The sequence below is a fragment of the Symsagittifera roscoffensis genome, chromosome 1 (assembly GCF_963678635.1).
Source record: "Symsagittifera roscoffensis chromosome 1, txSymRosc1.1, whole genome shotgun sequence".
NCBI classification, from domain to species: Eukaryota; Metazoa; Xenacoelomorpha; order Acoela; family Convolutidae; genus Symsagittifera; species Symsagittifera roscoffensis.
This window is the reverse complement of record NC_087062.1, coordinates 72106425-72133729: the sequence shown is the minus strand read 5'-3', so window position 1 is coordinate 72133729 and position 27305 is coordinate 72106425. Positions and strand designations below refer to the sequence as shown.

General features: G+C 35.7%; 1 protein-coding gene across 1 annotated transcript; it reads left to right on the top strand.

The window, feature by feature from the left end:
• Window positions 1–1075: 1075 nt before the first annotated feature.
• LOC134848552 (uncharacterized) lies at window positions 1076–27305 on the top strand. The gene is made up of 5 exons (XM_063866062.1): window positions 1076–1971; window positions 6570–6741; window positions 18517–18620; window positions 22451–24320; window positions 26551–27305. The coding sequence occupies exons 1-5, from the start codon at window positions 1080–1082 to the stop codon at window positions 27227–27229; spliced, it is 3717 nt and encodes a 1238-aa protein (XP_063722132.1). The 5' UTR covers window positions 1076–1079; the 3' UTR covers window positions 27230–27305.

Here is a 27305-nt window from a genome sequence, read left to right as displayed (position 1 = left end):
ATTAAATTTTTACAACTTTTTTCTAACGTTTTTATTTCACTCTTTTGAGCTGATTTTTATTTCTCTCTTTTGAGCTGATTTTTCGTTTGTGTTTGCGAAGTGCAGCTTCACTCCTGTGTTTATTTTGCTACAATGAAATTCTTATTTATTCAAGCATAGCTTGTGTTATAGTATGAATTTTTTTCTTTTTTTCCAAGCTAAGTCGTAAATATTGTTGCGACAAAATGTGTTCATTTTGAAAGTGTTCATTTTAATCCAGCTATTAAGTACAGCCAATGCTAAGGATATGAACACAGACTATTATATTACAAATAGCATTTTAGTTCAAGGTATCATGGTTCTGTAGCGTAGAGGTAGTGAAGAAGACCAGCAGCAAACTAAGAGGGTTCGAACCTGGGCAGAGTCGGATCTTTTTAATGAACTTTTTCGTATATGAGTTAAAATGCGTCCGCTCTATAAATTGAGGCATGTTAGTTGGTTGTTTTTTTCAAAATGACTGGTACTGCTAATGCGTCATAATTGGCTTGAGTCACTTAGCAATTATGTAGACTCATAATTGGTGTCCGTCACTGGAGAAATTTTGTAGACTCAGTTTTACTGATTCAGTTTTTCCCAGTAGCGTTTTCGGTCATATTTTTGCTTGTGTATGCGAAGTGCATCTTCGTCTCTGTGTAAAATTTTAGGAATTTATACAGACTAAATTTGAAAAATGAATAAAAAATCAAAATTATTAGTGGTCGGAACTTTCACGGCAATTCTTGTTGCATGGTTCATATCAAACATGAAAAATCTATATTACAAAAAACGTCTTTGAAGGTAATATATATTCAAGTTTTTTTAATTAGCTATCTAGGCGTGAAACTTTGGAATCGAATCTGTAGCTGACTTCACGTTCTCTATGAAGAACGGTGAAAACTTATGATACTTAAGCAGTAGCCCAGTAGTCTTGTTTTTGGTGAATACATGATACCCGATGCAATTGTCATCAAATTGATAGCTGCATAATTTTTATTAAAATGGTTTGAGTGAGATACATGCAGTGTGTTTTACGAAATCATTTTTTTGTGCCAGATTTTGCCATGTCTGCCGAGTCAATATCAACTGAAATAGTGGACACTCTGCATCATGAGATAATGGTGTCGAAAGACAGAACGCTGGCTGAGAAGCTTCAAGTGCTGAAGTCTTTTGTCATGGACAATAAAAACAAGGTCTACATTGGGAAGAAAGAGAATGAAATAGAAATGGCTTTCTCATTGGGAAAGAAGGTCGCCTTTTGTAAATCTGGAAATGCATTGGAGGAGTGCAACTTATACATGGATATTTTCCAGAAGCTTGTCTTAACGTACTCTGACGCGTTTGTTCGAGAAAAGCGACTCAGGGTGAAAATATTTTTAGCCATTGCAGATATTCTCGAATTCAGACTAATTCGAAAGACACCTAGTATAGACTTCATGAAAGTGCTTCTGGATTCTGCGACTACTTTGCTAAAGAGCAACTCAGAGTTGTTCGATTTCTGCTCCTCGATGTTGAAATTTCTGGTGTTTACCCGGAGTCACAAGAATTTCAAGGCAGAAACTTTAGAATTCGTTTTCGGTACAGTTCAAAATTGTATTTCTACAGATGGTGAAGAGCGAAGTTATGTTGACGAGTTCGAGAGTTCTGACCTTTCACTTCGGTTGCTGACATGGGGTAAAAATTTCCACGTTGATATTCGCAACATTCTCGTAGGTCGAGAGGAGAATCTCGAAAACTGGGACACGAAAGGAGCAGAAACTTGGAGACGCCAAATGACAGCAACTTGCAATGCCATATTTTTCAAAGAAGTTGTTTCTGCTATTACGTTAGTAAAACAGCCGAAGGCAGAGGATGAAAAGATTGACGCGACTGATATGGAAACGGCTCTGCTTGTGAGCCTGTCACAACTAGTTAACAGAGTAACAGAAGATGCCTTCGTTTTATCGCATTGCTACGGTAAGAAAAAAACACGAAGCTATAAATTACGAGTATTTTTCCCAAATGATTAGACTTTAATTTCTGATTTTTCAAATGCATCTGCGTTCTTTCATTTATATACCAACCCATTTTGCGCTATATAAAACGAGTAAAATTTTTGTTCAGACCATTGAAAATGGGTAGGAACTTCGTCTTCGGGTGTGTTTTTGTTTTTTTTTTAAATAAAAAAAATTGTTCTACAAAAATTGGGATCTCTTCAACTATCCCCGCCCCCTAGGGAACCTAGTAACGGATTGCCATCCCCATAAAAAAATAATTCAATGGTTAAGCATATGTTTATTTTTTACCTAGTAACGAATCTCCCCCCTTTTGCAAAAAGGGGGGGGACAGTTTAGAGATCCAAAAGTTGAAAAAATTTTGCGATAAGCAAGGGTTTTGCAACCAAGTACTAGACTTTTTTTCCCGTAAACAACTTTGTCCACAGTATTTGCACGTGAATTCGCACGTGTTTTACTGTAGAGGTATCTGTAGTATGTGCATTTTAGGTTAGGTATGGGACTTGTGTGATTGTTATGAGTTCCTTTTATAGTATTTTTTGTGCCTTAAATTTTCAGTATTTTTTCGGCATTTGAGTGTCGGGTTTAATTCCGTCGGCTCATTTTCCGAATGATTTTTTTATCAATTAAATTGTTGATTTTTATGAGATAAGTTGAAGTCTCACAAAATGTTTAATCAAATCTTGATCACTTTGCCAGACCCTTCCTAATAAAAATGAAAGTTTTAAAAATGAAAAAGATTAAAAAGGTTTTTTCAAATTTTTTTTTCGGTTTTGTTTTCAGTTTGCAAAATAAATGTGGTTTTAATCTTTTAAGCGTTTGTTTGTGTTCTCATTGCTTGTTAGCCCATATTGTTTTGATAAGTAGCTGTTTCAATTCAAAAACGAGATCCAAGCAAGTCTGAATTGCCATCAAGTCAGAAATAAATAAAATCGAAATTTTTCACTAAACCGTTTTTTCGGTCAACTTGTTGGTCTTCTCTCATCGGAATTTTTGGAAATGAAAATCGGCGTTTTTTGGCTTCATAGCTGCTTAAAATCATTTGATTTTTCAAACAGTGTCTAGTTCTTGTTTTTTTGTTTCATTCGTTTTTGTTATAATCTATTTTTTGGTCTAATCTATTTTTTTGATTTTTTTGAATTGTTTTGGAATTACTTTTCGAAAGTTTTTGCAGTGTTTTTAGTTTTTTCAGATCACATTTGTTCTGTTCTAATTTAATTTGTCTAGGCTCCTGAAAAATTGTATAATATTGCTCGGTATTTATGCGTCTTTCATTTACTAATTTAAGAAGTAAATCAGAGTTAGTGGTTTTTGGTTCTTTCATTGAAGTTTACCTATGCAGTTCACTCCTGGTTCGATTGCGTGTCTTCGGAATACTTCGATGTATAGTAGGCAGGTTTAAAATTATGTTGGAGGTAGGCTGATTTTGTTGCTTTTATAATTTAAAAAATTTTTTATGAATTAATTTTGTTATCTGATGTTTTGATAACTTTTTCTTGGCTTATAATGTTTGCATTGCAAGTGGTGCGAAGCTCTGCTTCGCCACTGTGTTCTTTTTTCCAAGACAAGCGTTGTCAAGGCACTATTACAATAATTGGTAAGTATGCAAGTGCTATTTTGCTAGCACAAAATTTGCCCGTTTAATGCGTATAATTTATTCAAAAAATGAACAGAATGGAATATAAACAATACTTTCATTTTGAGTAATCGTTTTCCTAATTGGAATATGAAACGCTCATTCATTTTTTACTCTTTCTTAGACAACAGTTTAAAAATAGTGTTTTAAATGTATCAAAGATCAAATGCCTTTGCGTTTACATGAAAATAGACCGCCTATGTACTATATCACCCTGTTATCGGTTCTGTCCCATTCGCTAGCTTTCTCTGCGTTCATACAGTTCTCTCATCACACATTGTACGACACTAAATTGGCCGCACTAATTTTTAAAAAAAGGGTAACTTTGTCGGCTCGTTAACGTGTCGGCACATTCTAAGCTAGTTGCACATGAACTGGCTATCCTCTTATTTCTCATGTAAAATGACTTTAAATGAACAACAATGCTGATATAAAAAACTTGTTAGAGCAAATTACCTGGAAAGCTGAAAAACGACGCCTTTTGTAAATCTTAAGTGTTTACGTACAAATTAATTTCAATATTTTTTTGATCACGAATTTTTACTTTTTCCCCACGCAGAATAAGGTACCACAAGACTTCAAGTGGGGTTAACCGATACATTGTGATTTAAATTATCCGGATGAACGAATAAATCTTCAAAGTTATAGCTCGTTACTCTCAAATTCATATGGTGCAAAAATTTTTGCAAACTTCGATCTTTTTTGGCTTTTAGGCAATAAAAAACACGCTAAAACTAAGATGTCAATGGCTAACAAACTACATGAAAATGAGCCTTTTGTCTAGGTCAACAAAGTTAATGAAGGGTATAATTTCCTAGTATTTGAAGAAAATAATCCATTTTCATATCATTTTTACTATATAAAATTTCATATTCTTTCCAAAATGTTTTTTAAAGATAAGAGGCTCACTTTCTTGTAATTTGTTAGCCAATGAACAGGTAGTTTTGGTGTATTTTTTGATTGACCCCATTAATTCAAAATGATCAGTATTTAAGCCCGAATTTCGCAGAACTATAAGCGCCATAAAAATCCTCTGAGCAAAATTTGTCTTCATTCTTTTTCATCTCAAATCAACTTTACTTTACCAGTTTTTTGTTTCGTCCGGATAATTCAAATTCGAACTGTTCAGTGCTGATTTTATTTATCAGAGCAAAATGAACAAAACTTGTTTAGTCCCAACATTCTACCCCAAAACCGATAATTTTTTTTTGTCAATCAAAAATTATACCAAAACTATCAGTTCAATTACTGAGAAAACTATATCAAAGTGAGCCTCTTGTGTAACTCATTAAATTATAGGAAACTTTTCATTTTTCATGTAGTAAAAATGGCGCTTTTTGGCTATTAAAGAAAAATAAAAATGTTGATTAATAGAAACTTTAGAAGACTCTACTATTAAACTTTGATAGGCTACATAAGAGACTCAGTTTGATGTTTTTGGTCAGCAATTGATTCGGTGCTTTGGCGTAACTTTTGATCGTTTAAATTAATAAAGATGATCGATTTGGGGGTAAAAGCTGAGACCGAATTTCGTAAAAATGAATTTCAGCATGTTAATTCTGCTAAACCTCTCAGTAAGTTTGTCTCCATCATTTTCCATCTGAACTCAACCAAACTGAGAAAAATGCGTTTTAAATTTTAATTTTTTAGTTGTTCTGTCCGGATAATTCAGATACGCTCTGTATATCATATTAAATGATTTAATAAGGCCAGGGAAAAATAGTTATTGATATGGTTTCTCGAGTCCAATTTTTTCCTAAGATAGTGAAGTTCCTTAAAATTCTAAATCAGTTCATTGTGATTTAAAATTTTGAGCTCTACGAGACTTACAAAAGTTGATTCATTGTGTGAGGTAAAGAAGCATTTTCATATTGAAATCTTAAGGTTGATCAGATCTTGACAATATCTAACCCTAAACCAGAACAATATAACCATTTTTTGTTTTCTGCATTGTTTTGTGGAAAATATTACCTTTTTTTTTGGATATTTTAAGGCTTTCCTTGTATAAAAAAGCTAGGTTTGTTAAATATATACGACGGATTATTACGCTTGCGATTAGCTTGCATTATCAAACCGGAATTAAGATTTTTTTGGGTTAACATCTAGTTAAACAAAATCAGTTGAATCAATAGCAGGGGGTATCAGTGCGTTTAGTGCTGTCAGTGCCAAATCAGTGCGAAGCGTGATCTGTCAGTGCCAGCAAGTGAATATCAGTGCCAGTGTTTTTTCTTAGCGCACCTTTACTGAATGGTTCAAAATCAAAAATCTAAGCAGACTTACACAGTGTTTTTTTTGAGGTAGTATCATGGTTTTTTTATGAGAAAAAGAAATTAGTTGGGTCAAAAAAAGTTGGGTCAAAAAGCCAAAAAAGGCTAGTCAAAAAATGTCAGTGCTTGGCATTTATTTTTATCAGTACGAGTATCAGAGCCGTCAGTGCCTGCGATTTCTCAGACACTGTGGTCGTCCTGAATTGTCATGTCTGTTCTGATGGAATACCAGGAAACAGATTTTTGAGCATGGCTGCATTTTAAATGAGCTGCATTTATTTCGCATTTTTTTGTTGCTTTCAAAACAATTTTTATTTTTTCGCTGATTGTTTTCTTTTTTTCTCACTTCGATTTTTATTTTTTCTTATTGTACTTTATAAAGCTGCTTTTTGTCGTGTTCTCGCTAGTAAATTTTGTGTGTGCTTCGCCTGTGTAAACTTTGTTTTTCAATACTTATTCCATACTCGCATTTTTTTTCTGTATTTTTCCTCAAAAGCAACGACCTTTTCGAGACAGAGAAATAAATCAATATTTTTTCATTCAAAAAAATTGAGTTAGTGGCTTTTATTCTATTTTTTTTTCGGCAAGCTGCCATTTGTTTTTTTGGCATATCGCAGGTGTCAACTCGTCTTCTGATTTCATCAGCACAATGTTTAGGAAGTTGGCTTTGGGAGTTGTCGCTGATCAGCGAAGAGCTAGTTGACCCCTCTGCTGTCGTTGACTCGATGGTGGAGCGCATCATTTCCCAGCAACATATGGAGTCTGAGGTCAAGTGTGCCGTATTGCACAATCTGCTATCTGCACTCTACACGAGTCACATGGCCAACAGGTGGGGAGAATATATTATTACGCTCGCGATTAGCAAGCCTTATCAAATCGGAGTATGGATTTTTTTTCGGTTAGCAACTACTTTAACAGGAGGTAACGAATATGCCTGGGACGTCAAAGGCCGTGGGTGGTGTGGTACGGCAGTCAAGGTCATATTGAGCCGACCATTGGATGTATGTTATTTGATGTGATGCTAAAGGTCAATGTCGGGACAGGTCTCCCGCCAACCACCACTCATGAAGTATCTAAACACTCCCTTGAAACTGTTGAAAGATAACAGTTCTGTCATGCTTTATTTATGCAACAAATCAATTACCCAATTTCTAATTCAACCTTTTATGATAGGTTTTATTCATTAGTTATTAGTAGATAGTTTGGCATTTCTCATGTCGCAGCCTGCAGTTTTGACCCCATGAGGAACGGACTGAACTTTCAGGGGTACCTGTATTTTGGCCCAAGCCATCCCCCTTTTTTTACATGGGAAATCTGGATTGGCCAATTCTTTTTAGCAATTAATCTTAGAGAACATGTGATCCTAAAGACCTCTTATTCGATCCCGCGGAGGTATTTCACGACCCTCCTCCTAGACCGGAAAGGATTCCATACTCAGAAAACGAAACCGAAAGAAACAACAGGGTCACAAAAGACCAAGCAGAAATCAGGAAAGTGAACGAAATAAATATCGAAAGGAGAAAGAAAGGTCCCAAGTTAGGACAAAACATATTCTATCACGAAGCTGACCAACGAGTCAAATCACGTTTATTCTTTGCCCTAGAAACCGAAGGGAAGAAACGTTTTCTCCAAAGCTTACCCCATACTATTCTCTCTGATATAAAATTTCAAGGAGTTTTTCGCCCAATGTGAAGGTCTATCCAAAAAAGAGAATTTTATAGTCGAACGCATGCACCTCTACAACGCCAACCAAGCTGACAGGGAAGGTATAGAATCCTTTTTAAGACTCTCAGGCCAAGCAGCCTTACGCAGGTCAGTAACAATCGAGAAAGAGGTAGTCCGAGATATATTTAATGCGAAAATGAAATTCAAAGATATCCAGAGAGAACTTTGTCTTCGCCCGGGAAATTCCCCAGAGGAAACGCTTAGATATGCACTGTTAAAGGAAGCAGGTTACGCAACAGCATCTACACTTCAAAAACAACTGGAAAACAACTTTATTTCAAATTATTCAAATCAGAAAACAAATAATCCATTCAGGGTCAAACAGGAACCTACACTATCAGTTAAGACAAAGAACTTACAAAATAGAATAAACCGTGCAGAAAAATCAAAATTGTACATCAGAATTCTAAAATCAGAGTTCTCAAAAAACCAAAAAAAAAACCAATAATCAGAAAGCATACTATTTTTGCGGCAAGGATTATTCTCCCAATCACAATCATCATGCCCAGCTGGGGGCTTAATCTGCAAATCATGCAAGGAAAAGGGACATTTCGCCAGATGTTGTAATTCTACCAAAAATGTAAACAATGTAGATAACGAGTCTGATTCTACAGTAGAAGAAGATATAAACTTTATAACGTTGAACAGCGAATCAGAGTTTGGTGTCATGAAAATTTCAGGTACTTATCACCAACGTCCTAACCCAAATTTTTTTCAGAGGGATACATATCATAACAGTCCCCAAATTAATCTCAATATAAAAGCTGAATGTCATAAACTCATCGTCTGGAAAAATCAAAGGCCTCCAAGTTACCTTAAGGGTAAACAGTTCATTTTTAAAAGCTACATAAGATACGGGCAGTCCAGCCTCTTTTGTAAATAAAATACAGAGGACCTCCTCTTAAGGACAGGAAAAAAATGTAAAAATGGATCCGAAATCATCATTGCCTATTGACATATCCTATGTAGGTTATAATCACCAACCGATTGAATTATTTGGAACTCTAGTAATCATCATTAGGCTGGAAAGGCAAATCAGCCAATTTTCGAATATCAGAAAACAGGACGAGATGTCTGTTAGGTCTAATCCTACAAGTTTGCAATAGGAGTCAAAACAACCGAATCCCGCTCTCAGGAGATTCTAGAAGTCGAAGAAAACGACATGGCGTAAACATCCACCCACTGGAAAAATTTTTACTCAAATAATTACAAAGATATTTTTACGAGGCTTGGCAGATCAAAAAATCATCGCGTACACACAGTCTTCAAACAGCCTCTAATCCCAATTCAGGAAAAGGGTCGGAGAATACCGATTCACATTCAAAAGAAAATTGGAAAGGAAATCAAACGCCTTATCAAAGAAGGTCATTAAGTGAAACTGAACAAGTGTACCAGCGAATTTTTGTAGTACCGGTGGTTAATACGGCAAAGCAGGACGGCTCAGTGAAATAGCGATGGACGCAAAACCCATGAATGCTCAGATCTTTAAAAACCAACATCAAATACCATATCTTTTGGAACAACTGGACGTAGCAGCCCAAACAATCAATTCTTATTCTCCGGATGAAGTATTTTTCCTCTTTAGATCTTAAATACGCTTTTAGTCAGCTCCAATTAAGTGATTCGGTCAGTAACCACTGCAATTTTAACATTGTATGTGGAGACGCTACAGGCACTTACCGCTTCAAAACCGGCTTTTATAGGCTTTCAGACATGTCTTAAGAGTTTCAAAAGGCAGTGGACATTACTCTTAACAATAATCCGGGAGTCATTTGCTTTTTAGACGATATTTTAATCGTTACAAAAGGGTCGCTCTCCGGCCACCATCTAATTGTAAATAACATATTCGAAAGACTGTACAAAGAGGGTTTCGCATTGAAGTTATCGAAATGTGAATTTTCAGTAAAAAAAGATCTCTTGGCTGGGTGTCGACATTGATCACCTAGTCTATAGATCAAAACACTCCAAGGTCCAAGCTATTCTAGAGCTAAAAACTCCCATAAACTCTTAAACAATTAAGATCCTTTATGGGTGTACTTAACCATCTCCAACGCTAACCTACAGTTATAGACGGAGCAATTCCGTCCATCTCTGACAGCCTCCAAAGAAGAGATGTTCATTTGGGACAAGAGCCAACAAGACACTTTCGAAGCTACGTTGAAAGTAACATCGGATAACACCATGATGCACCATTATGATCCCAAGAGAAAATCAAAATCAAGTGTGACGCCAGCCACAGTGGGTGGGGCAGCTTTAGAACAACAACTCACCTAATTACCTACTGGGCAACAACTTTGAACTACTTACCGATCACAAAGCAATAATCTCTGCTCTGAAAACTAACCGTGGCAACAAATCTTATCAATCAAGACTAACCAGATGGGCAGATAGACTCCTACCCTTTAACTGCGATATATATCACATATCTGGATCAAAACTAGGAATTGTCGATTATCCCGCTATCCGACTTTCGAAGCGCCTGACCCTTCTAATTTTGATGAACAGTTTGTAGTCAAATCAATCAATAAATTTTTCTCAGCGCTTGACAACATAGAAAAACTGTGGAAGGAAAAAATTTCCAACGCGGAAAAAACCACCCATGCCCTTCAACTATTCGCCTAAACTAGGTAGACAAGTATTTTATTCACCCACGAAAACTTAGATTCAGGAAAGAGGAAGTGTCGATTTATCAAATTCATTGAAAACGATTTTACACAAGAGGGCGACAAATTTCAGCCAGAACCGAACAACCAATCAGATCTCTCCAAATTAGTTTATGCACGAAGGGTAGAGGGCGACCGATCATGCACGTACTTTTTCGCCAAAATAGATGTAAATATAAGCAAATAATTGAGGATACTCACTCCTCAACCAATCAAATCACTCCAATGTAAATTATGCACAACCGCTAGAGGGCGAACTTTCATGCGTTTTTCCCGCCATTTCTCGCAACCAATCAGAAGCTAGAATTAACTCAGCGAAATCCTCATCCAACTCTCTCGTCATTTTCCGCAAATCTCTGCCACCGTCGAGTACCAACAAATATCAGCCAATCAAATCAATCCGACCGAGTTCTAACCAATACATCCCTTTTTCAGATATGTGGCTGAATCAAGAGTATCTCAGACAAATGACAGTTTCGAACTCCTTCTCAGCGAACTAGCGCCCATATCGGATGACCTCTTCGCAAGAACAAGATCAATGAGAAGGGCAGGGGCAATAAGGAGAAAGAAACCTACACAGAAGAAGGAAAGGAGATCCCAACTGAAATTCAAATACGCCCAAATCCTGGCAAATCTGAGATCAAAAAGGGGAAAGGTTGCAACCATCCAGAGGAGGAAGACCCAAGTAAACAGAATAAACGCTTCAACCAAAAAACTTTGTAGCTGACGATAGGAATTCACTCCCAGGACTTACGGGCATTCTCGACGCGGACATTTTGTCATGGCTGGTCGACGAGGACCCAACCTACCGTCTTACGAAGCAAGCGATCCTCAGCAAAGACTACGAGGGGTTTTCGAGAATAGATCCATACATCAAGTCATTCTAGAATGCAGCAGCAATCAAGGACGGATGCATCATTATTGGCGACCGCATCGCTTTTCCTTCCTGCTTGCAAAAAGCAGTTTTATCAAGACTACGCAGATCTCATCCGGGCCAGGAAGCCATGGTAGACGCGGAGCCGTACATCTGGTGGCCAAGAATCAACCGAGATATCGTCAGAATGTGTAAGGAATGTACAATATTCGGTAACAACCTGAAATCCATTAACAAGCTTAACTCATGGAAGCCTCTTCCTTTATTGAATGAATCTAACCAAAAAAATTCAACTAGACTATGCGGGACCACATTCGGATGGAGGAGGTGGTCAAATTTACTTTCTGGTCACTATCGGCCGCTATTCTAATTACCCTTCTGTTATGTTAACTAGAACAACAGGTGCCAAAAAGATCTTGAAATTTCTGAAGGACTATATCACTATTCTCTCTATTCCAAACTCAGTTAGAACGGACCAATACTCAGGTTATAAAAACAATGCAGTCAAATCTTTTTGCGTCTCTAAGGGGATAAAACACATCTACTGCCCACTAGGTGACCACCGAGTTTGTGACCTAGTTGAAAAGACTATTCAGACTATCAAAAGGAAGTTAGGAGTAATGCAACTGGAGAAAAACTCCGAGAGTATAGAAACTGCATTAAAAATCATTAGTGAGGACATAAGAATCAATAAAAATAGTGTCACATATTCTTCGCCTTTCGAGCTACAGTTCGGAAAAAAAACCCAATTCCGAATGGTCGTTAAAGTCGGAAAACTTAAAATCCAAATTAAATTTAGATTCCAGGAACTTATACTTAGAAAGGGACGTACTAACCGCGGAACAATGAAGGGAGAACTGTGACAGCAGACCTAGGGTTAAGTTCGTAAAGAAAGGGTTTAGTAGCCCAGAAGTCACACCTAGATTCAGAGGCCCCACTACAATCTCAGAGACACCTTACTATCAGGCCCTAGAGAAGTTAGCTAAGTCAAGTAAAGAATGGATGACACTGAAGAAAGCATTGACGCAAGAACAGGCATCAGAAGCTTTGAAGATCTTGATGGACAGGAACCAGATTTTGGCTGCATCCCTTCGGAGCAATCTCACGTCGGGAACACTGAGATTTAGATCCGACATCCCGAAATTGACAAACTCGAAATCCCAGATTAATCTTCATAATTTATTACTTTCGGACCGGTCTAAAGTAGAGGTATTTCGTAAAATTGTTGACAGGAGATCCAGCAAAGAGTTTTTTTAGACCTTTCAATGAACATATTGTAAAGTTTTCGGAAAACACTTATACGACAGCATCGGGCAAGGTTATCCGGAAAAACCATATAGCACTTAGGTTGAAAAGTAGTTATCTTTCAGGCAAACAAAGCTCCTCAAAACAAGCTGTGCAGAAATGCAATGTCATCTCCCGCACACCTCAGATTGGACCACCAGTCCGGGCTGGAACTTTATCACAACAATCTACGGCAGAAAATCACCCAACAACCGTAACTCAACCTGAAACAAAAGAGAAAAGCGAACTGGTCCAACTCAGCCCAAAAAGAACGGGAAAGGCAACCGTCCCGCAAAACCAAAGCCAGATGCCGAAATCTCCCTCAGGCCCCTACGAGCTCAAAATTGAAACAGATCTTTCCAAGTGCTCAGGAATGGATTCCGGTTTCGTCGGAAGGAGACGACCTGAGCCCTTAAATTGAACAACAGCCACAACAAAGCAAGATAAAGGTTCCCAAACATACGAAGCAAAAAAAGACCCCTTCCCCAGATACAGACGACTTAGAGGATGACTGACTCAACTTCTAATTCTTCGAGATTATCGGGAAGGACGAAGAAACAAACACAATTCTATGGAAGCTCGGTCAGACATGCGGTGAAAGAAATCTCTCAGGACCAATTCGTCGAACCATCGCCTAAAACGCCACTCAATTTAGTAAACATCTAAGGGGGGAACTTTCATCTTCTCCACCAACCCCGAAAGGAATCATGAGGATATTTAAGAGATCTATTAAAAAGGAGTAGACGAGCAGCTATAATGAAAAATGAAAACTGAAACTCTGAGCTATATTTCGTTAAACATTCCACCAGTGCTATTATTTAATTTGTTATATCAAGTCATTCCAATTTTTTGAAAAGGGGTAAACGTGGTACGGCAGTCAAGGTGATATTGAGCCGACCATTAGATGTATGTTATTTGATGTGATACTAAAGGTCAAGGTCGGGACAGGTCTCCCGCCAACCACCACTCATAAAGTATCTAAACACTATTGAAACTGTTGAAAGATTACAGTTTTGTCATGCTTTATTTATGCAACTAATCAAGTAACCAATTTCTAATTCAACCTTTTATGATAGGTTTTATTCATAGTTATTAGTAGATAGCTTGGCATTTCTCAGGTGTTCATTTTTTTCGTTTTTTTTTTGGCTTAATTGGTTTCATTTTTTCGATCGAGTTACTGGCCTCCGTTTGCGTCTTAGGAAGTCCGAAAAATGTTTTGTGTGCTTTTGTGTGTTCTGAGGGTACAGATGATTTGAAATTTTTTTTTGAAATTGAATTTTTTGTCTGAACTGTTTCTACTCAGGTATTTTCGGCATTGTTACACTTTTGAATCTTTAGGCCGCTGAGCTGCTCATTATCATGAAAATTCAAATTTAATTACTGGGTGGGTGCTAATTAATACAGGGCAGTTTCAGGGGGCGACTTGAAACGTTTTGAATTTTTTTTAAATCAGTTTTTTTTCGGCTCAACTGGTGTCTGCTCAAAGATTGTCGGCCTGTTTCCCGCTGCGTAAATTTTGTTCAGTTGCTAGTTTGAATTTCAATTTTCTTGCTTGTAATGTTTTTTTTTAGAATTTCTGTCTGATAAAAACAGGTTTCTTGAAAATGTATGGGATTGGGTTTTTTGTTTAATTTTTTTAAAACGCTTTGTAAATTTTTATCACTTTTTGCAAAAAATTTAGTTTCAAAAACCCTTGTTCCGATTTCCAAAAAAGGGGAGTCCATAAAAAGAGCGCCTACACCCTTGTGCGTGTGCACACTTCTCAAAAACTAACCCATCAAATCTAAGATTTTGGTTTCATTGAATAGAAGGGATTTGAAAGCTCCCCTTCCCATTATTGTCTACGCGCAAACTTTTTTTACTCATAAAATTATGGCCCTCGTAATAGTGAAGTTTTTGGATTCGACCCCTGCCGGCTCAAAGTTTTTTTTACTCATAAAATTATGGCCCTCGTAATAGTGAAATTTTTGGATTCGAGCCTCTGCCGGCCCCTTTGTACTATTTTGAGATATATATTTTTGGTAACGGACACTAAATTTTTTCTAAAGGCGCCTTGCGCGCCAACTTACACTTATTTTGAGATGGGAGCGCGCGGCCGAAAAAACTTTTCAAGTTTTTCCAAAAAGTGTCGAAAAACGCCTTTTTTAGCCGTTTTTTCAAAATTTTGCCTGCAGCGCAGAAATTTTGGCCAAAACCGGGTCTTTCAGGAGTCCCTGTAGCGCTTTGGGAGATGTCAGAAAATCCGCCCCCCTCGAGAAAATCCTAGATCCGCCCCTGGGTTTAATCGACTCAAAAGTTTGTTGGAAGCTTAGTTTTACAATTTGCCATGCATAGTTTCTTCTAGGCTACTCCTTAATTTTTTGTAAGAGAATTGTTTTGTCTTTAGGAAAATTTCAAAAATTTTCACTCTTCTCACTCATTTTAGTAGAGAAACAACTAAGGTTTTGGTTATAACGAAATTCAAAAAATCAGACACATGCCTCCAGTTGTAGCGGTGCCCTAGGTGTTCTTCACTTTGGTTCACCTGTGTTTAAAGTATGCTTGATTGCTGATAACAGGTTTGTCCAACGCCGTGAAGTCCTGACCGTTAAGTTGAATTTGTCCAAAAAACAATAGTTTGATCAGTAATGATATTGAATTGCTTTTGCGCGTGAAAAAGAGCAATTGGTCTCAAATTTCTTTGAATGTGTAATCATAGGGAACCAGAACTCATTTTCAGTGCATCGTTGACTACATTCTTTTCTTCCAGTTTTTGGAGAAAATTACGGAATATATAGGCTTGATGTTATTTTTTTATTCAAATCATTTTCATCGGTCGAAGAATATCGTTGATTTGTTATAACGCCATTTAGAAGATTCAGGTACCCTGAGTAACAATATTTTTAACAGAGTTTTCTGCAATCTAGAGTATGCAGGTACCCTGACAGTAGAAAACCACATGTACCAAGTAGTCAGTAATTACCTTTGCTATAAGCAAGGGTATTGCAATCGGGTACTGGACTTTTTCTCGTAAACAACTTTTTCCACAGGATCTTCACTTTTTGAAGAGCTTCTCATGCTGAATTTCTTGAAATATCAAATAAAAAACTATCACTTAGCTAGTCATTATTTCAAGTCCGTTTCAGGTTGTAATGACCTTTTTAAAAAAAATTCTCAGTTTTTTTTCGGGTTCCTGCTTTTCGTCTTAGTTTACGTTGGTTCAGTTTCCGTTTTTGTTTAAACGCCATTTTTATCTGCAAGGATTTTTATTGGTTTAATTTTTAAAGTATGGGTTTTGGTTCAATTTAAACAGTTTTTACTATAACTGAAACTTCACTAATTTGTTAATTTACCATGTCTGATTTTGAGTTTTTTTTTCATTATTTGAATTTTCAAACAGATTTTGTGTATTTATATTGATTCAGTCAACTTATTTTGCATATTTCGAGGTCAAAATATATCCGTTTGGGATTATGTGTTTCAGTTTGGATGGGTCGTAAAAACTTTTAAATGGAATGCAATTTTTTATGACAACAGTTTTGTTTTCGGCTCAACAGGTTTCGACCCTAAGTTTGTCGCCTTTGCTTCCGCTCGGTAGATAATTACCTTTTTAAGGGCTGTTTTTGACTTTCATTTAATGTAAATATGAAGTTTTTGCTGCTGTAATTTTTCAACTTTTGTCAAATTGTTTTTTTCAAGTAATTTTTTCCAACAACCATGATTTTTTTACTACTGTCTTTTTTTTTCATTCACTATTTTTCAGCGCAATGTTTTTTTTGCGTCGCAAGTGTTGCGAAGCTCCGCTTCCCCTCTGTGCAAGGAAAATGGGTTGAGAGAAACCTGAACTATAGTAGAGAGTAGAATGTTTGAAAGCAGTAAGAAAATTAATTATGATATTTAGGCTAGGTCGGAAATATAATTATGATATTTGAACTAGGTTGGGAAATTACTAATAGGGCTCTCGAAAGTCTTTGACAAATAGTAAAAACGATCCTCCGTGCTAGGTAAAGATTTTATGCACGAATAAACTGAAAGGTGAGTCTTAATTGAAGCGAAGAAGCCAAACTCTTAGTCGAGAAAACCGAATTGGTGATCTTAATATATTAAGAGGCTAATTACTTTAGTCAGCGTTAGTGTTATACTACGAATATTCTTTTTTTTCTAACCTAAGTCGCAAATATTGGTGCCACTTTTAAGGCACCTTTACGGGTTTTGCTAGCATGTGCTTTGACATTCGAATATTACTAAGTTAACACAGTTGATGCATTTTTAATTCATCAAATGAACCGAAAAAAGTTATTTGTTTCAAACAACGTAACAATAAAGAAAACTTGATTTCAGAAATTTTCTGACAAAAAATTTCTCGCAATTTTTTGAAATGCATATTTTATGCTTAATGTGGTTTTATGCTGTGCGATTTGTTACATGCAAAAAGATAGTGTGCGTGCCTTCAGTTTGTTATATTTCAAACGATTACTTGCAAAATTGTGTGTATTTATATTCGGTACCACTTTTGCAGCATAGCATTGGCAGTTTGTTTGCAGATGTAGCTGATTTTTGTGACAAGTGTTTGTCGGTTGTTAAGAGTTCGTGGCCGAGAGGGTAGAGCGAGAGACTCCAAGTCTTGAGGTCACAGGTTCGAAGCCCATACGGAGCAAGGTTATACTAATTCGAGGCTCATTTCTATCTTTTATTAGTTCACCTAATAAAGCTGCTTTTTTGTCAAATTCTCGCTAGTGTTTGAAGCGGAGCTCCCCTCTGTGTATAATTTGTTTTGTTCAAAAACTGACCTTGCAATTTCGGCGTAATTTCAAATCAAATGAGTCAACCTTAAAATAAATGAACTTTTGCACTATTTCAATTCTAAGCAAATTTCGTGTTCTCCAATTTGAGAAAAATTTTCTTGCTCAAGTGGGCTGATTTTTTCTGCACAATACATATAGTGTTATCGCATATTTTTTAAATGTTCGAACAACTTTAAGGGCGTCAAAACAATCAGCACTTCACTGATAGCAATTTTTAATTATAGCATTACGTGCTTTTCATGCACTTCAGGTCTTATCTTTGTCATAAAATCTTGTACTATCTCAAGACTAGCAAAGTTTAAGCAAGTTTTGTCTTTGTCAGCTTTCATATAAACGTATTTTTCTCCGATTTGAGAAAAAAATAGGTTAAAAGAGGGCAATTACCCTGAATTAAAAATGATATTTTTGCTAGATTTCTATGCCATCTAGAAGATACAGGTACCCTGAAACATAAAATCAAAAGGTGTTTCATTTTTTTCATCAGGATAGGGAAAAGTTGCTATGAAAAATATGAATTTTTTCTGTTGAAATTTTGTGATCCGACTTTGAAAAAAGTGACGGAATATTTATGCTTGGAAGCGCTTCTAATGGATTTTTTAGAAAATACTCGGAAAATATTGATGCACTGCGTTCAAATTCAAAACGATATTTTACATATGATTGTTTTTTCTTGAAGTTATGGGGGTTGAATGTTGCAAATTGAGGATACATCATAATGGGGATGAGGGGAAATTTTTCCAGTAAATATGATTTTTTTGTTTAAATTTTTTTCTTAAACTTCATCGATTTACCCCAGAAACGCTTTAGGACAGTCGGAACTTTCAGGCATCTGCCCTGATACCATTAGTCTAGGTGTGTCTGAATCGACATGGCACATTTGAATTCTTGGGTAGCCGAACAAACTAAAATTGACATTAAATAAGGCAACATATGCAGTCAAGTTTTCCAATCGAAAAGAATGTTGGTGCAACGGTGAAATTGGCAGCTATTTGTCAAAACCGCGTGATTTCGGTATGTTGCAAGTATATATGTTGCCTTATTACTTGGGTGTGTTACGTGGGTAGCCGAAGAAACAGAAATGGACATTAAATAAGGCAACACATATGCAGCCAAGTTTTCCAATCGAAAAGATTGTAAGTGCAACGGCGAAATTGTCAGCTATTTGTCAAAACCGCGTGATTTTGGTATTTTGCATGTATTATTCTTTGAATCTTTGGCTACCCAAATTAAAGATTTTCGAAGTCACCTTTTTAATCATTTCACTTTGCCAATAGGTGGAGTGATAGTTTCGAACCAGCTTCTAGACTGAGGAAGAGTTTCAGACGTATCATTGCCGAAATGGGAATTCACTCCAAGTTTGAAGAGGATGCTAACGCAGGTAGGATCGTTTAAGTGATTTTCCCCCTTTGGTACCTAGTAACGAATTGCCAGCAGCCCCATTAATGAAATTATTCAACGGTAAAATCTATGTGAATTTTGTTCCTAGTAACGAATCTCTTTCCCCTCTTGTTTGCAAGGGGGAATAGTTAATAATATTCCGCATATTTTTGTTCATAAATTTATAAAAAATTTCGTACTTGATAATCACGAACTCGTACAGCACATATTTCATTAGATGTTCAATTTTTCGAAAAGTTTTACTCATTATTTATATTTATCAGATTATCAATTTAGGTTTGAAAATCTAGCCTGAAAAAAATGAACCTGCTTTTTTGTAGTTTTTGAGTATTAGCCATTATTTAGATGCTATCAGATAATCAATTTAAGTTTGCGAGTCTAGCCTGAAAAAATGTTTTTGTATTTTTTAAGATAAATCATTATTTTTATTTTGGAAAAAGCTTATTTTACTCGCATATTTTTCTTGCCAGATGTTTATTTATGTAAATTTGCTATTCCTTGTGCTTTTTTTGCAATTTTAAAATAATTGCATTGAAAAAATCGATTTCTATTTTTTTATTGGTTATTTTTCCTTTTTGTTTATCCATTGGTTATTGTAGTATTTGAAACATCGTATAGTGTCTTCGATAGTAGCATAGCCGGATGCTACTGACTTGTGCCAAATCTCTAAAAAATATAATTAGACAAAGTTCAATGGTTCGATTGTGACCAGGACCTGTTTTTTTTTGTCAGCGGAAAATTATCCGCGCGTCAAACCATCTTTGTCGGACTTCTGATTGTCTGCTTTTTTGTCGACTTAGTTACAGCAGCTCCTAATTTTCCTAAAGTTTGAGAATTTTTACTCGATTTTATTTTAAAAATTTACTTCAATGTATTGCGATTTTGACAAGTAATTGAGTTCCAAGAAGTTTTTTTGCTTTTGCCTGTTTTTTTGCTTTTTTTTAAAAAAATTTCATGGTGTTCATTTGAAAAATTTTCAAAGTTTTTTTAAATAATATCAAGGAGTGTTCTGAGCGTTTAGTGCAGTGGTAATACCCATGCTTCAGACGACAATTCTCAGAAATTCGATTTCAATTGGGACCTGTTTTTTTTTTTGTGGAAACTGAAAGTTTTCGAATTTTCTATAGACTTTAGTGTCTGCTAATTTTTCTCTTCCTAAGGTCCCGCAGAAAGGTTCGGTTGATGTTTAGCATTTTAAAAGCTCTTTGTAAAGTTTCTAAAGGTGCAAAAAAAATTTTATCAGGATTTTTTGTCCTTTTCAATTTTGACTACTTTTTTGACCAAATAAAAACCATTATTTTGAAGTTTTTTTTTCATTGATTGATTAAGCTCTTCATTTGCTGGTGATCATATTTATACGTTTTCGCCTCTGTGTAACCACTCACAATTCATTTTAGTTTAATTACACCCACGCGAGCAAGTGTCTTGTAATCGGGAACAAAACTTTTTATCCCGTAAACAACTTTTACAAATCTGGAAGAAGTTGAAGTTGAAGTTACTTTGTTAGAGAACCTAAGCAACTTCGAGGCTCTTTCCATTTGGCCGAGAGGTAACGCCGGACCATATTTTTTCTGTTGAAAAATTGTCTTGTCGGACTTTTGTCAGCTTGCTTATCTTTCGTCGGCTTGCTCGCCACATCAAGTCAAGTGCCGCATCAAAATATTTTTGTGATGCATTAAATATTTTTGTGTCGCATCAAGAGCAAAAACTGAAAGTTTGTTTTTCAATTCATGTAGTTTTGAAACTTAATTGCTCAAAATTTTTTAAGAGTATATGAACTTAGTTCAGGCTCTTATATAGGTGTCGTGATGATTTTTTTTTTAAATGATTTCAAATATACTTTCTCGGGGTTTGAGTTTTATTTTCTTTTAAAACCGGTTCTTTTTTTGAAAGGAAGGCAAATTGGACTATTGAACAGCAAAAGTTTAAAGGTCAAGAAAAACGTGATCGACTTCTAGTTTCGAAAGTGATTTTTTCAGATAATCACTGTTTTTCTGAAATTATTTTCATTTTCCCCTTTTTTTAATTTTCCGATTTCCGTCTCATTCCGTTTTCATAGACTTTGTCACTCATATAAGTTTAAATAAAATTATACCAGCGGATAGACATAACTAAACGTATTGATATCATTTGATTGTAACTAGTTGAAAATATACTTTGTTGTTCCGACTATTGAAAATCGGGAGGAACTTTGTCTTCGGATGTGTCAGTTTTTATTTTGTTTTCCGCGCAAAATTAGGTACCAAAAATATGGCTGATTGGGTTGAATGGTATATTTTGTTGAAGCCCTTACAGTCCTGATTCGAACATGAAAAAATTTTCAAAAAGTTGTCCCGGTGTCGAAAGAAACTGGTTTGAAATTTGTGAAGTTTAGGATAATTTTGAGCAAATAAAGGGAGCGAGGTGGCTTACAATAGCTTATTTTTGGATTTGAGCGGTGAAAACTTAGTTTTACTTGAGTAAAGTTAATTGTTGGACTTTTAGGACTATTTTGCAAATCAAAAATTGAAAAAATTCGGTCAAATTTTCCGGTCATTTTTCTACAAAAACTGTTGCCCAATTTGCCTTTTTTTACCATGACTGTAGAATATGCCTAATTCTTACTTAGGGGCTCTAATCACACCACACAGAAAAAAAATACACTGTTTTCAAAAAACTTTATTTTTTTAAAATACTTATTGGAACATTCTGGGCTACTTTTTTCATTTGTTCTATCCTTGTTTCAACATGATTTCGGATAATCATGTTCTTTCTTTTTCTTTTTTTTCATGTGTCACTTTCAAGAATTTTTTTTGTCCTGATCATTGAAAATGAGGAAGAACTTTGTATTCGGTTGTGTTTTAGTTTTTTTCCACGCAAAATCAGGTACCACAAATAATCATTGGACTGGGTTGAGTGATATATCATATTAAAGCCCTGAAAATTGTTATTCGAACCATATTAGAAATTTTTAAACAAATTTTCTCTGTGTCGAAAAAAACCGATTTGAAATCAGCAATTGTATGCTTAAACGCTTACAATTGCTTATTTTCAAATGTAAAAACTCAGTTTTCTTGAGTAACATTAGTTTACTCTGAGTATTTTAGGGCCCTTTTGAAATCAAAAATTCAAAAAACTGCAAAAAGTATTTTTTTTCAAGAAATGTTTTTCAATTACTTATTTTACTATAACTGTTGATTATACCTAATTCCCAGTTTTTTTGTTCAGCTCCTTTTATCACACCACGACAAAAAAAACGGCAATAATTTGAAAAAACTTGGTTGTAATTTTTTATGACTATGGTCGGATCATTCTGTGCTACTTGCACAGTAACTGGCTGTCCTTGCTTACGCTAGCGTCAGGTTAGTTTATTGTTACCAATCTTCTTCTTTTTCTAACCTAACTCGAAAATGAAAGTGTTCATTATAAGTGTTCACTTATTTGGAAAATTCACTATCATTGGAAATTGCATAGCACCTGTTCTCTGCTTTATTTGTGACTAGTGTTTGGCTAGCAACTATTCAGCTTCCGTGGCTGAGTGGTTAGGGTGCGAGAATCTTAATCTCTAGGTTACAGATTCGAATCTCAGACGTAGCCGAATTTTTTGCTAATTCGAGGCTTATTTCTATTTCTTGTTATTGCACTTTATAGAACTGCTTTTTTGCCGTGTTATCGACAGTATTTGCTAAGCGAAACTTCGCCTCTGTGCTAAATTTGCAGTCTTCTGGATATTATTTTAAAATTTGGTAATTTTTTTGCGTGTAAATCTGATTGTGGCGCGTGTTTTTTTTTTGTCCACATATTATAATTTGTCAACTTGTCTGTTCGCAGAGGCCAAACTTGACCTGATGACGTTGGTGATGCTCCTGGACGGACATGCCATGTCGAAAGCCATGATTCAAACGACATCCTGTGCATTACTCATGAAGCACTCTAACTTTATCCTAATTTCGCTCCGCTATTACGACAGTATCTACCAAATTAACAAATACTTCAAATCATTCTTCATCTCAAGCCTACAGCAAATCGGATTTGACGCGTTTCAAGATGAAATGTTCATTTTGATAGAGCAATACTGGTCGGATAAAGTTACTTCTGTTAACATGGAAACCACATTCAATTTAGTGAACATTCTTTTTGATGCATTTGTAAATGCGAATATGGAAACGAAACCAAAAGTTTTGAAGGTTGTCCTTAAGTTATCAAATTTGTCATTTGGGCACATACGTGAAGAAAACTTGACCATTGTCGATGCGTATGAGGAAAATTTGACAGAAGTTATACAGAAAATTGAGTTGCTAAATGGAATTGATATTGAAGATAACAAAATATTGGAGAAATTTGTGACACTTTTTACAATTGTTACTTCGCAATCAAAAAACACTGTCGTCAAAAATTGTGGTAATCATCTGACTGAAATGATTGCATTATCGTCAGAGTGTAAAGAAGGTCTGGGTAATTCAGTCTTGTTTGCGAAATATGAGCAGTATTGTCGTATGAGTAGCAAAAAAGAGCGGAAAACCATGCTCGAATTATTGGCCGAGCAGCTATTGAATGAAATTGATGAACTGAGTTGTAATGAAGCTGAATGTTTCATGAAACACCCCCGAGTTTTCAGTGACCCCAGTGTTCACAATGCTGTAATTAGGAAGTTAAAAGAAGAATCGAGAACATCTTTGACAAAAACTAGACATGTGATTTTAGAGTCTGTAAATACTGTTGGTTTGACTGATGAAAACTTAACCAAGGTTTTGGAAATTGAAAGTCTCCCATTGAAAGTGTTGGGAGCTATTTTGCATGATGCTTTTGTGAAAGCCAATGAGTCTGCAGTTGACCTCGTTTTTCTGACCAGAGTTGTTTTGAAACATACTGAAGTAGACGAAGACTCGTTCTTGAAATCCTTTGAAAAAGTTCTTGAAGCTACAATGAAATTTGACGACCTTCATTTGAGCGCTAAAATTGACGAGTTGTTAGCGATGTTTATACAAGAGATTAAGAGTGAAGATAACAGCGAAAGTGTAAGGCTGCGGGCTGAGATAGGAGTTGCAATGGTTTTGCTGAAGATGGAACTAAAGAAAAAAAACCTGGAAAAGGACACTTGGTTGTCCAAAAAGTCTCTTAAATTTCTAACTAAAAGAGAAAATGTGATACATGAGTCTTCGCATTTTCTCGCAAGTGAACATTTACTGGGTGTAGTGTGCGATTTAATACTCAAAAATGATTTGCCGAATGATGATGGTTTTGAAAAAATCTGTGGTGAAATTACAAAAAGTTCTACCAAGGTGTGTCTTATTCATATTCAGTTGATAACTGTCTTTTTCAAAAAGAAGTTTTCTTTGAAAGGCAAGGAAATGACGCAGTCTTGTCTTGGAGATGTGATGGAAATTTTAGCGAAAATTTCGATTGACGACTCGTGTCGGAAGTTTACGAACAAACTGCTTTCCTGCTTTAGCGTAGATCAGATTGGAAGTATATCTGAAAACTGTTTCAAAAAGTTCACTGAAAAAGAACTCCTCCAATCCGCAAGTTGTCCAGCGAAAGAATACTATGCGGCTTTATTGGAAGCTTTGATATCGAAATTCGGGAAGAACCATTTAAAGAGCTTTTACAGAAAATTAGTCGCCAGTTTTTATGGAGCAAGTCCATATTTGACCAGTGACAAGAAAATGTTGTGGATGAAAATCTTGCTAGCTGGAGCGAGGTACGCTATCTTTGTTTTGAATTCATTAGGATCAATTTATACTGAGCAAAAACGGCAAAACACATCAAAAGGCGTTATCAAACGCAAGCTGGTCCAGCACGCAATCAGTTGGCCGTTAGAAGTATTTTTCTAGTATTGGGGAAAACCAGGTTTTTTTTATCTAGGAGATCACTGTATCGGGGAGAGCAAATTACCATTCTAGGAGCTCTACTTTGATATCCAAATGCAATAGTTCTGCGTGTAGCAGCTTAATAATTTACGTAATTAATAATTTTGCGATCAGCGAGTGTGTTGCAACCGGTGATACACTTTTTTCCCGTAAATAATTATGTTCACACAATAGGCACTTAGGAAGGAACTGAAAAATGGTCAATTTACAAATACCGCACCTGCATCCATCTATGTATCAGCTTCATGTACCGCCTATATTAAGTTCGTTATCTGTTCATAAGTGGTACCTACAAGTTTTTCTAATGAGATTTTTTTACCGAAAATGTTTCGGATGATTTTCTGCTAATTGGATGTTGCCTTTAATGCTGTAGCTTTGTTTGCCTAATTTTTTCTACTTATTTCTGGTGAACTTTCATGAAACGGTCATAACTTAAACAATGTATTATAAAAACCTTGAAATCCCCATCTCCGACCCTCTTTGTATTTTTTAGTTTTTTTTTGGAATAAAGTTTTTTGTGCACTTAATTCTTTTTCACAAAGCTCAAGTCGGCTCAAAAGTTCAATCGATAATTTTTTGTGTTATGCTGTAAGTTGGTGAAGTTAAATGTAATCATGAGCTTGTCTGCAGTTTTTTTTGGTATAATTTTTCGATCAAGCTTCTGTGAACTTTTTTTATATTGGTTTGAGTGTTTGTAGCTGATTTTTTTTGCAACGGTTACCGTTTTAAGCTATTGTCGGGTTAAGAAAGCTTTAATTGCTATCAGATCAAAAAAAAATTGGATAAATTTTTCTAAGTTATGAGATTTTATTGTTTTGAAATGAAAATATAATGCAATATAATTTTAAAATAAAGAGTTCTTTTCTGTGGTTTTTTATGATGCCCTATTTCTTTTTGTTTTATCTTGAATATTGTAAATATAATTCACATTTTTGGATTTTTACCCATCAAACGTCTCTGTTAGTGAAGAAAAAAATCGAAATAGATGTTTTATTTTTCAGTCCACTGCTTGGGTTTAATTGTTTGTCTTCATTTGGCTTTTTCTTTCTTGTAATTAAGCGTTTTAATTCTCACTAAATCTTAGAAATTATAAGTTTGATTCAAAATGATGCATTAAATCACAAGTTTCAGAAATTTTCTTTTAGTTTGATTCAAAGTAATGATTCTAAGTAATGATTTTTCAATGTTTTAAAAATCACATTTTCTGACTATCAGGCAATTTCTTGATTTGTCGGCTTAGCTCCCTCGGCATGCAATTTGTTGACAGCTCAGCTATTAGAAACATCGAAGAATACCAAACCTAAACTTTTTATTGGTACACGTTCTTAGATTTTCGAAAAAATAAGTAATTCTATATCCTTTTAGCTATTTTTTTGAGCTTCATGCTGCTCACATCTTAAATTGCTTGCAGGAATTTAAGTTGATGTGTTTTAGCGCCTTTTTGATTTTTTTTCGATATTTTTTTGAAAAAAAAATTGTTTGTTCGGTTTACTTGCTTTATTTCGAGTAAAACGACAATTTCAATTCTAAATTCAAAGATGGTTCTGCGCATTTGGCGCTGTGGAAATAACCTCCTTGACACGAGAAGGCGTAGTGTTCTATTCCAGTCGTAACCAGTTTTTTGTTTTGTTGCAAACTGAAATTTTTTTTGCAATTTTGTACTATGGTTCGTCAGCTTTTTTTGTCGGCCTGGTTCCCACATCCCACAGACTTTTTTCTAACGTTCCAATTGCTCTGTGGTTAAGTTCTAATGGTGCCTGTTATTGAGTTTAATGTTAAATAAAACGATGGATTTTTTTTTTTGATTTGTTGGTTCATTTGCGCGTAACTATGGTTATTCCATTTAGTATCGCCTTTGTGTTGAAACTAGTTTGAAGTGGCTATAAACATGCCTCAACTACCTATTGCGGAACCCCTCTCCCATGGGCACGAGAGATTTATCTATTGGTCCATTTACTTTTGTACTCTTAGGAGGCAGAGCTATTATTTCACACAACTATATCCTAGCAGTATCCTGAGCTACTTAGGGTAACCGGCTTTATACTCTTGACCTGTTTATAGATACGGCAACTTCATTCTCGAAGCTGATCAGTCGAGGTTGGTGATGCAGTGCATGGACATCAAGAATTCGAAGTCCCGATTAGTCGACAAGGCTCTGTTAGACGCTGAGATGATCATTTTGCTCAACCTATTGAAAGAGCGCCCAAATTTCATCTTTCCGATTGTATTTTCTATCACACTTTGTCGGATCTTTGACTACTTGTTCACGCTTTGCTCGACCAAGAAGCTCTCAAAGAGTGAAGTTGCCCCCAAAAAAAGTAAAGAAAATCGTAAAAGAAAACGAAAGCACCAGCAAGACGCTAATCTAAATGATGACATATCGTCGGGAGATGAACAGAAGAAAGATAATCTGGAAGAGAACTTCAAAAAACTTGATATGAACTCAAATGAAGAAATTCCGGAGTGTGAGCAGTTGGAGAAATCAATCTCGACGTTCAGAACGATTTTGCATTTGTTAAAGATTCTACCAGACGAAGGGAAGTTGATTCAATCTCATATTATTGGAGCATGTATTGTTAAGTACAGAAAGAGATCTCTCAAACTGGAGTTTCAAAGACACTTCCAAGAAATGATGCAGTTTTTGGTTGATTCAGTCAAAGATACTCAGCATTTCAAACTGGTTTTGAATAATGCTAGTCTTTTCGACGCTTTAGTTTTGAACCAGTTTCAAAATAAATAATTTAAATGTGTTTTTTCCATTGCGCTTTTTTGAGTTGTAAATTTACTCGAGCATGGGTGGTTGTTCTCGTTGAATG

What these genes read in the sequence shown, in the direction of transcription:
- LOC134848552 (XM_063866062.1), top strand. Translation starts at nt 1,080, where the DNA reads ATGTCTGCCGAGTCAATATCAACTGAAATAGTGGACACTCTGCATCAT. An exon ending in TGAAGAGGATGCTAACGCAG is followed by an intron (nt 18,621 to 22,450) that starts GTAGGATCGTTT and finishes GTCTGTTCGCAG; the next exon opens with AGGCCAAACTTGACCTGATG. An exon ending in ATCTTGCTAGCTGGAGCGAG is followed by an intron (nt 24,321 to 26,550) that starts GTACGCTATCTT and finishes ACCTGTTTATAG; the next exon opens with ATACGGCAACTTCATTCTCG.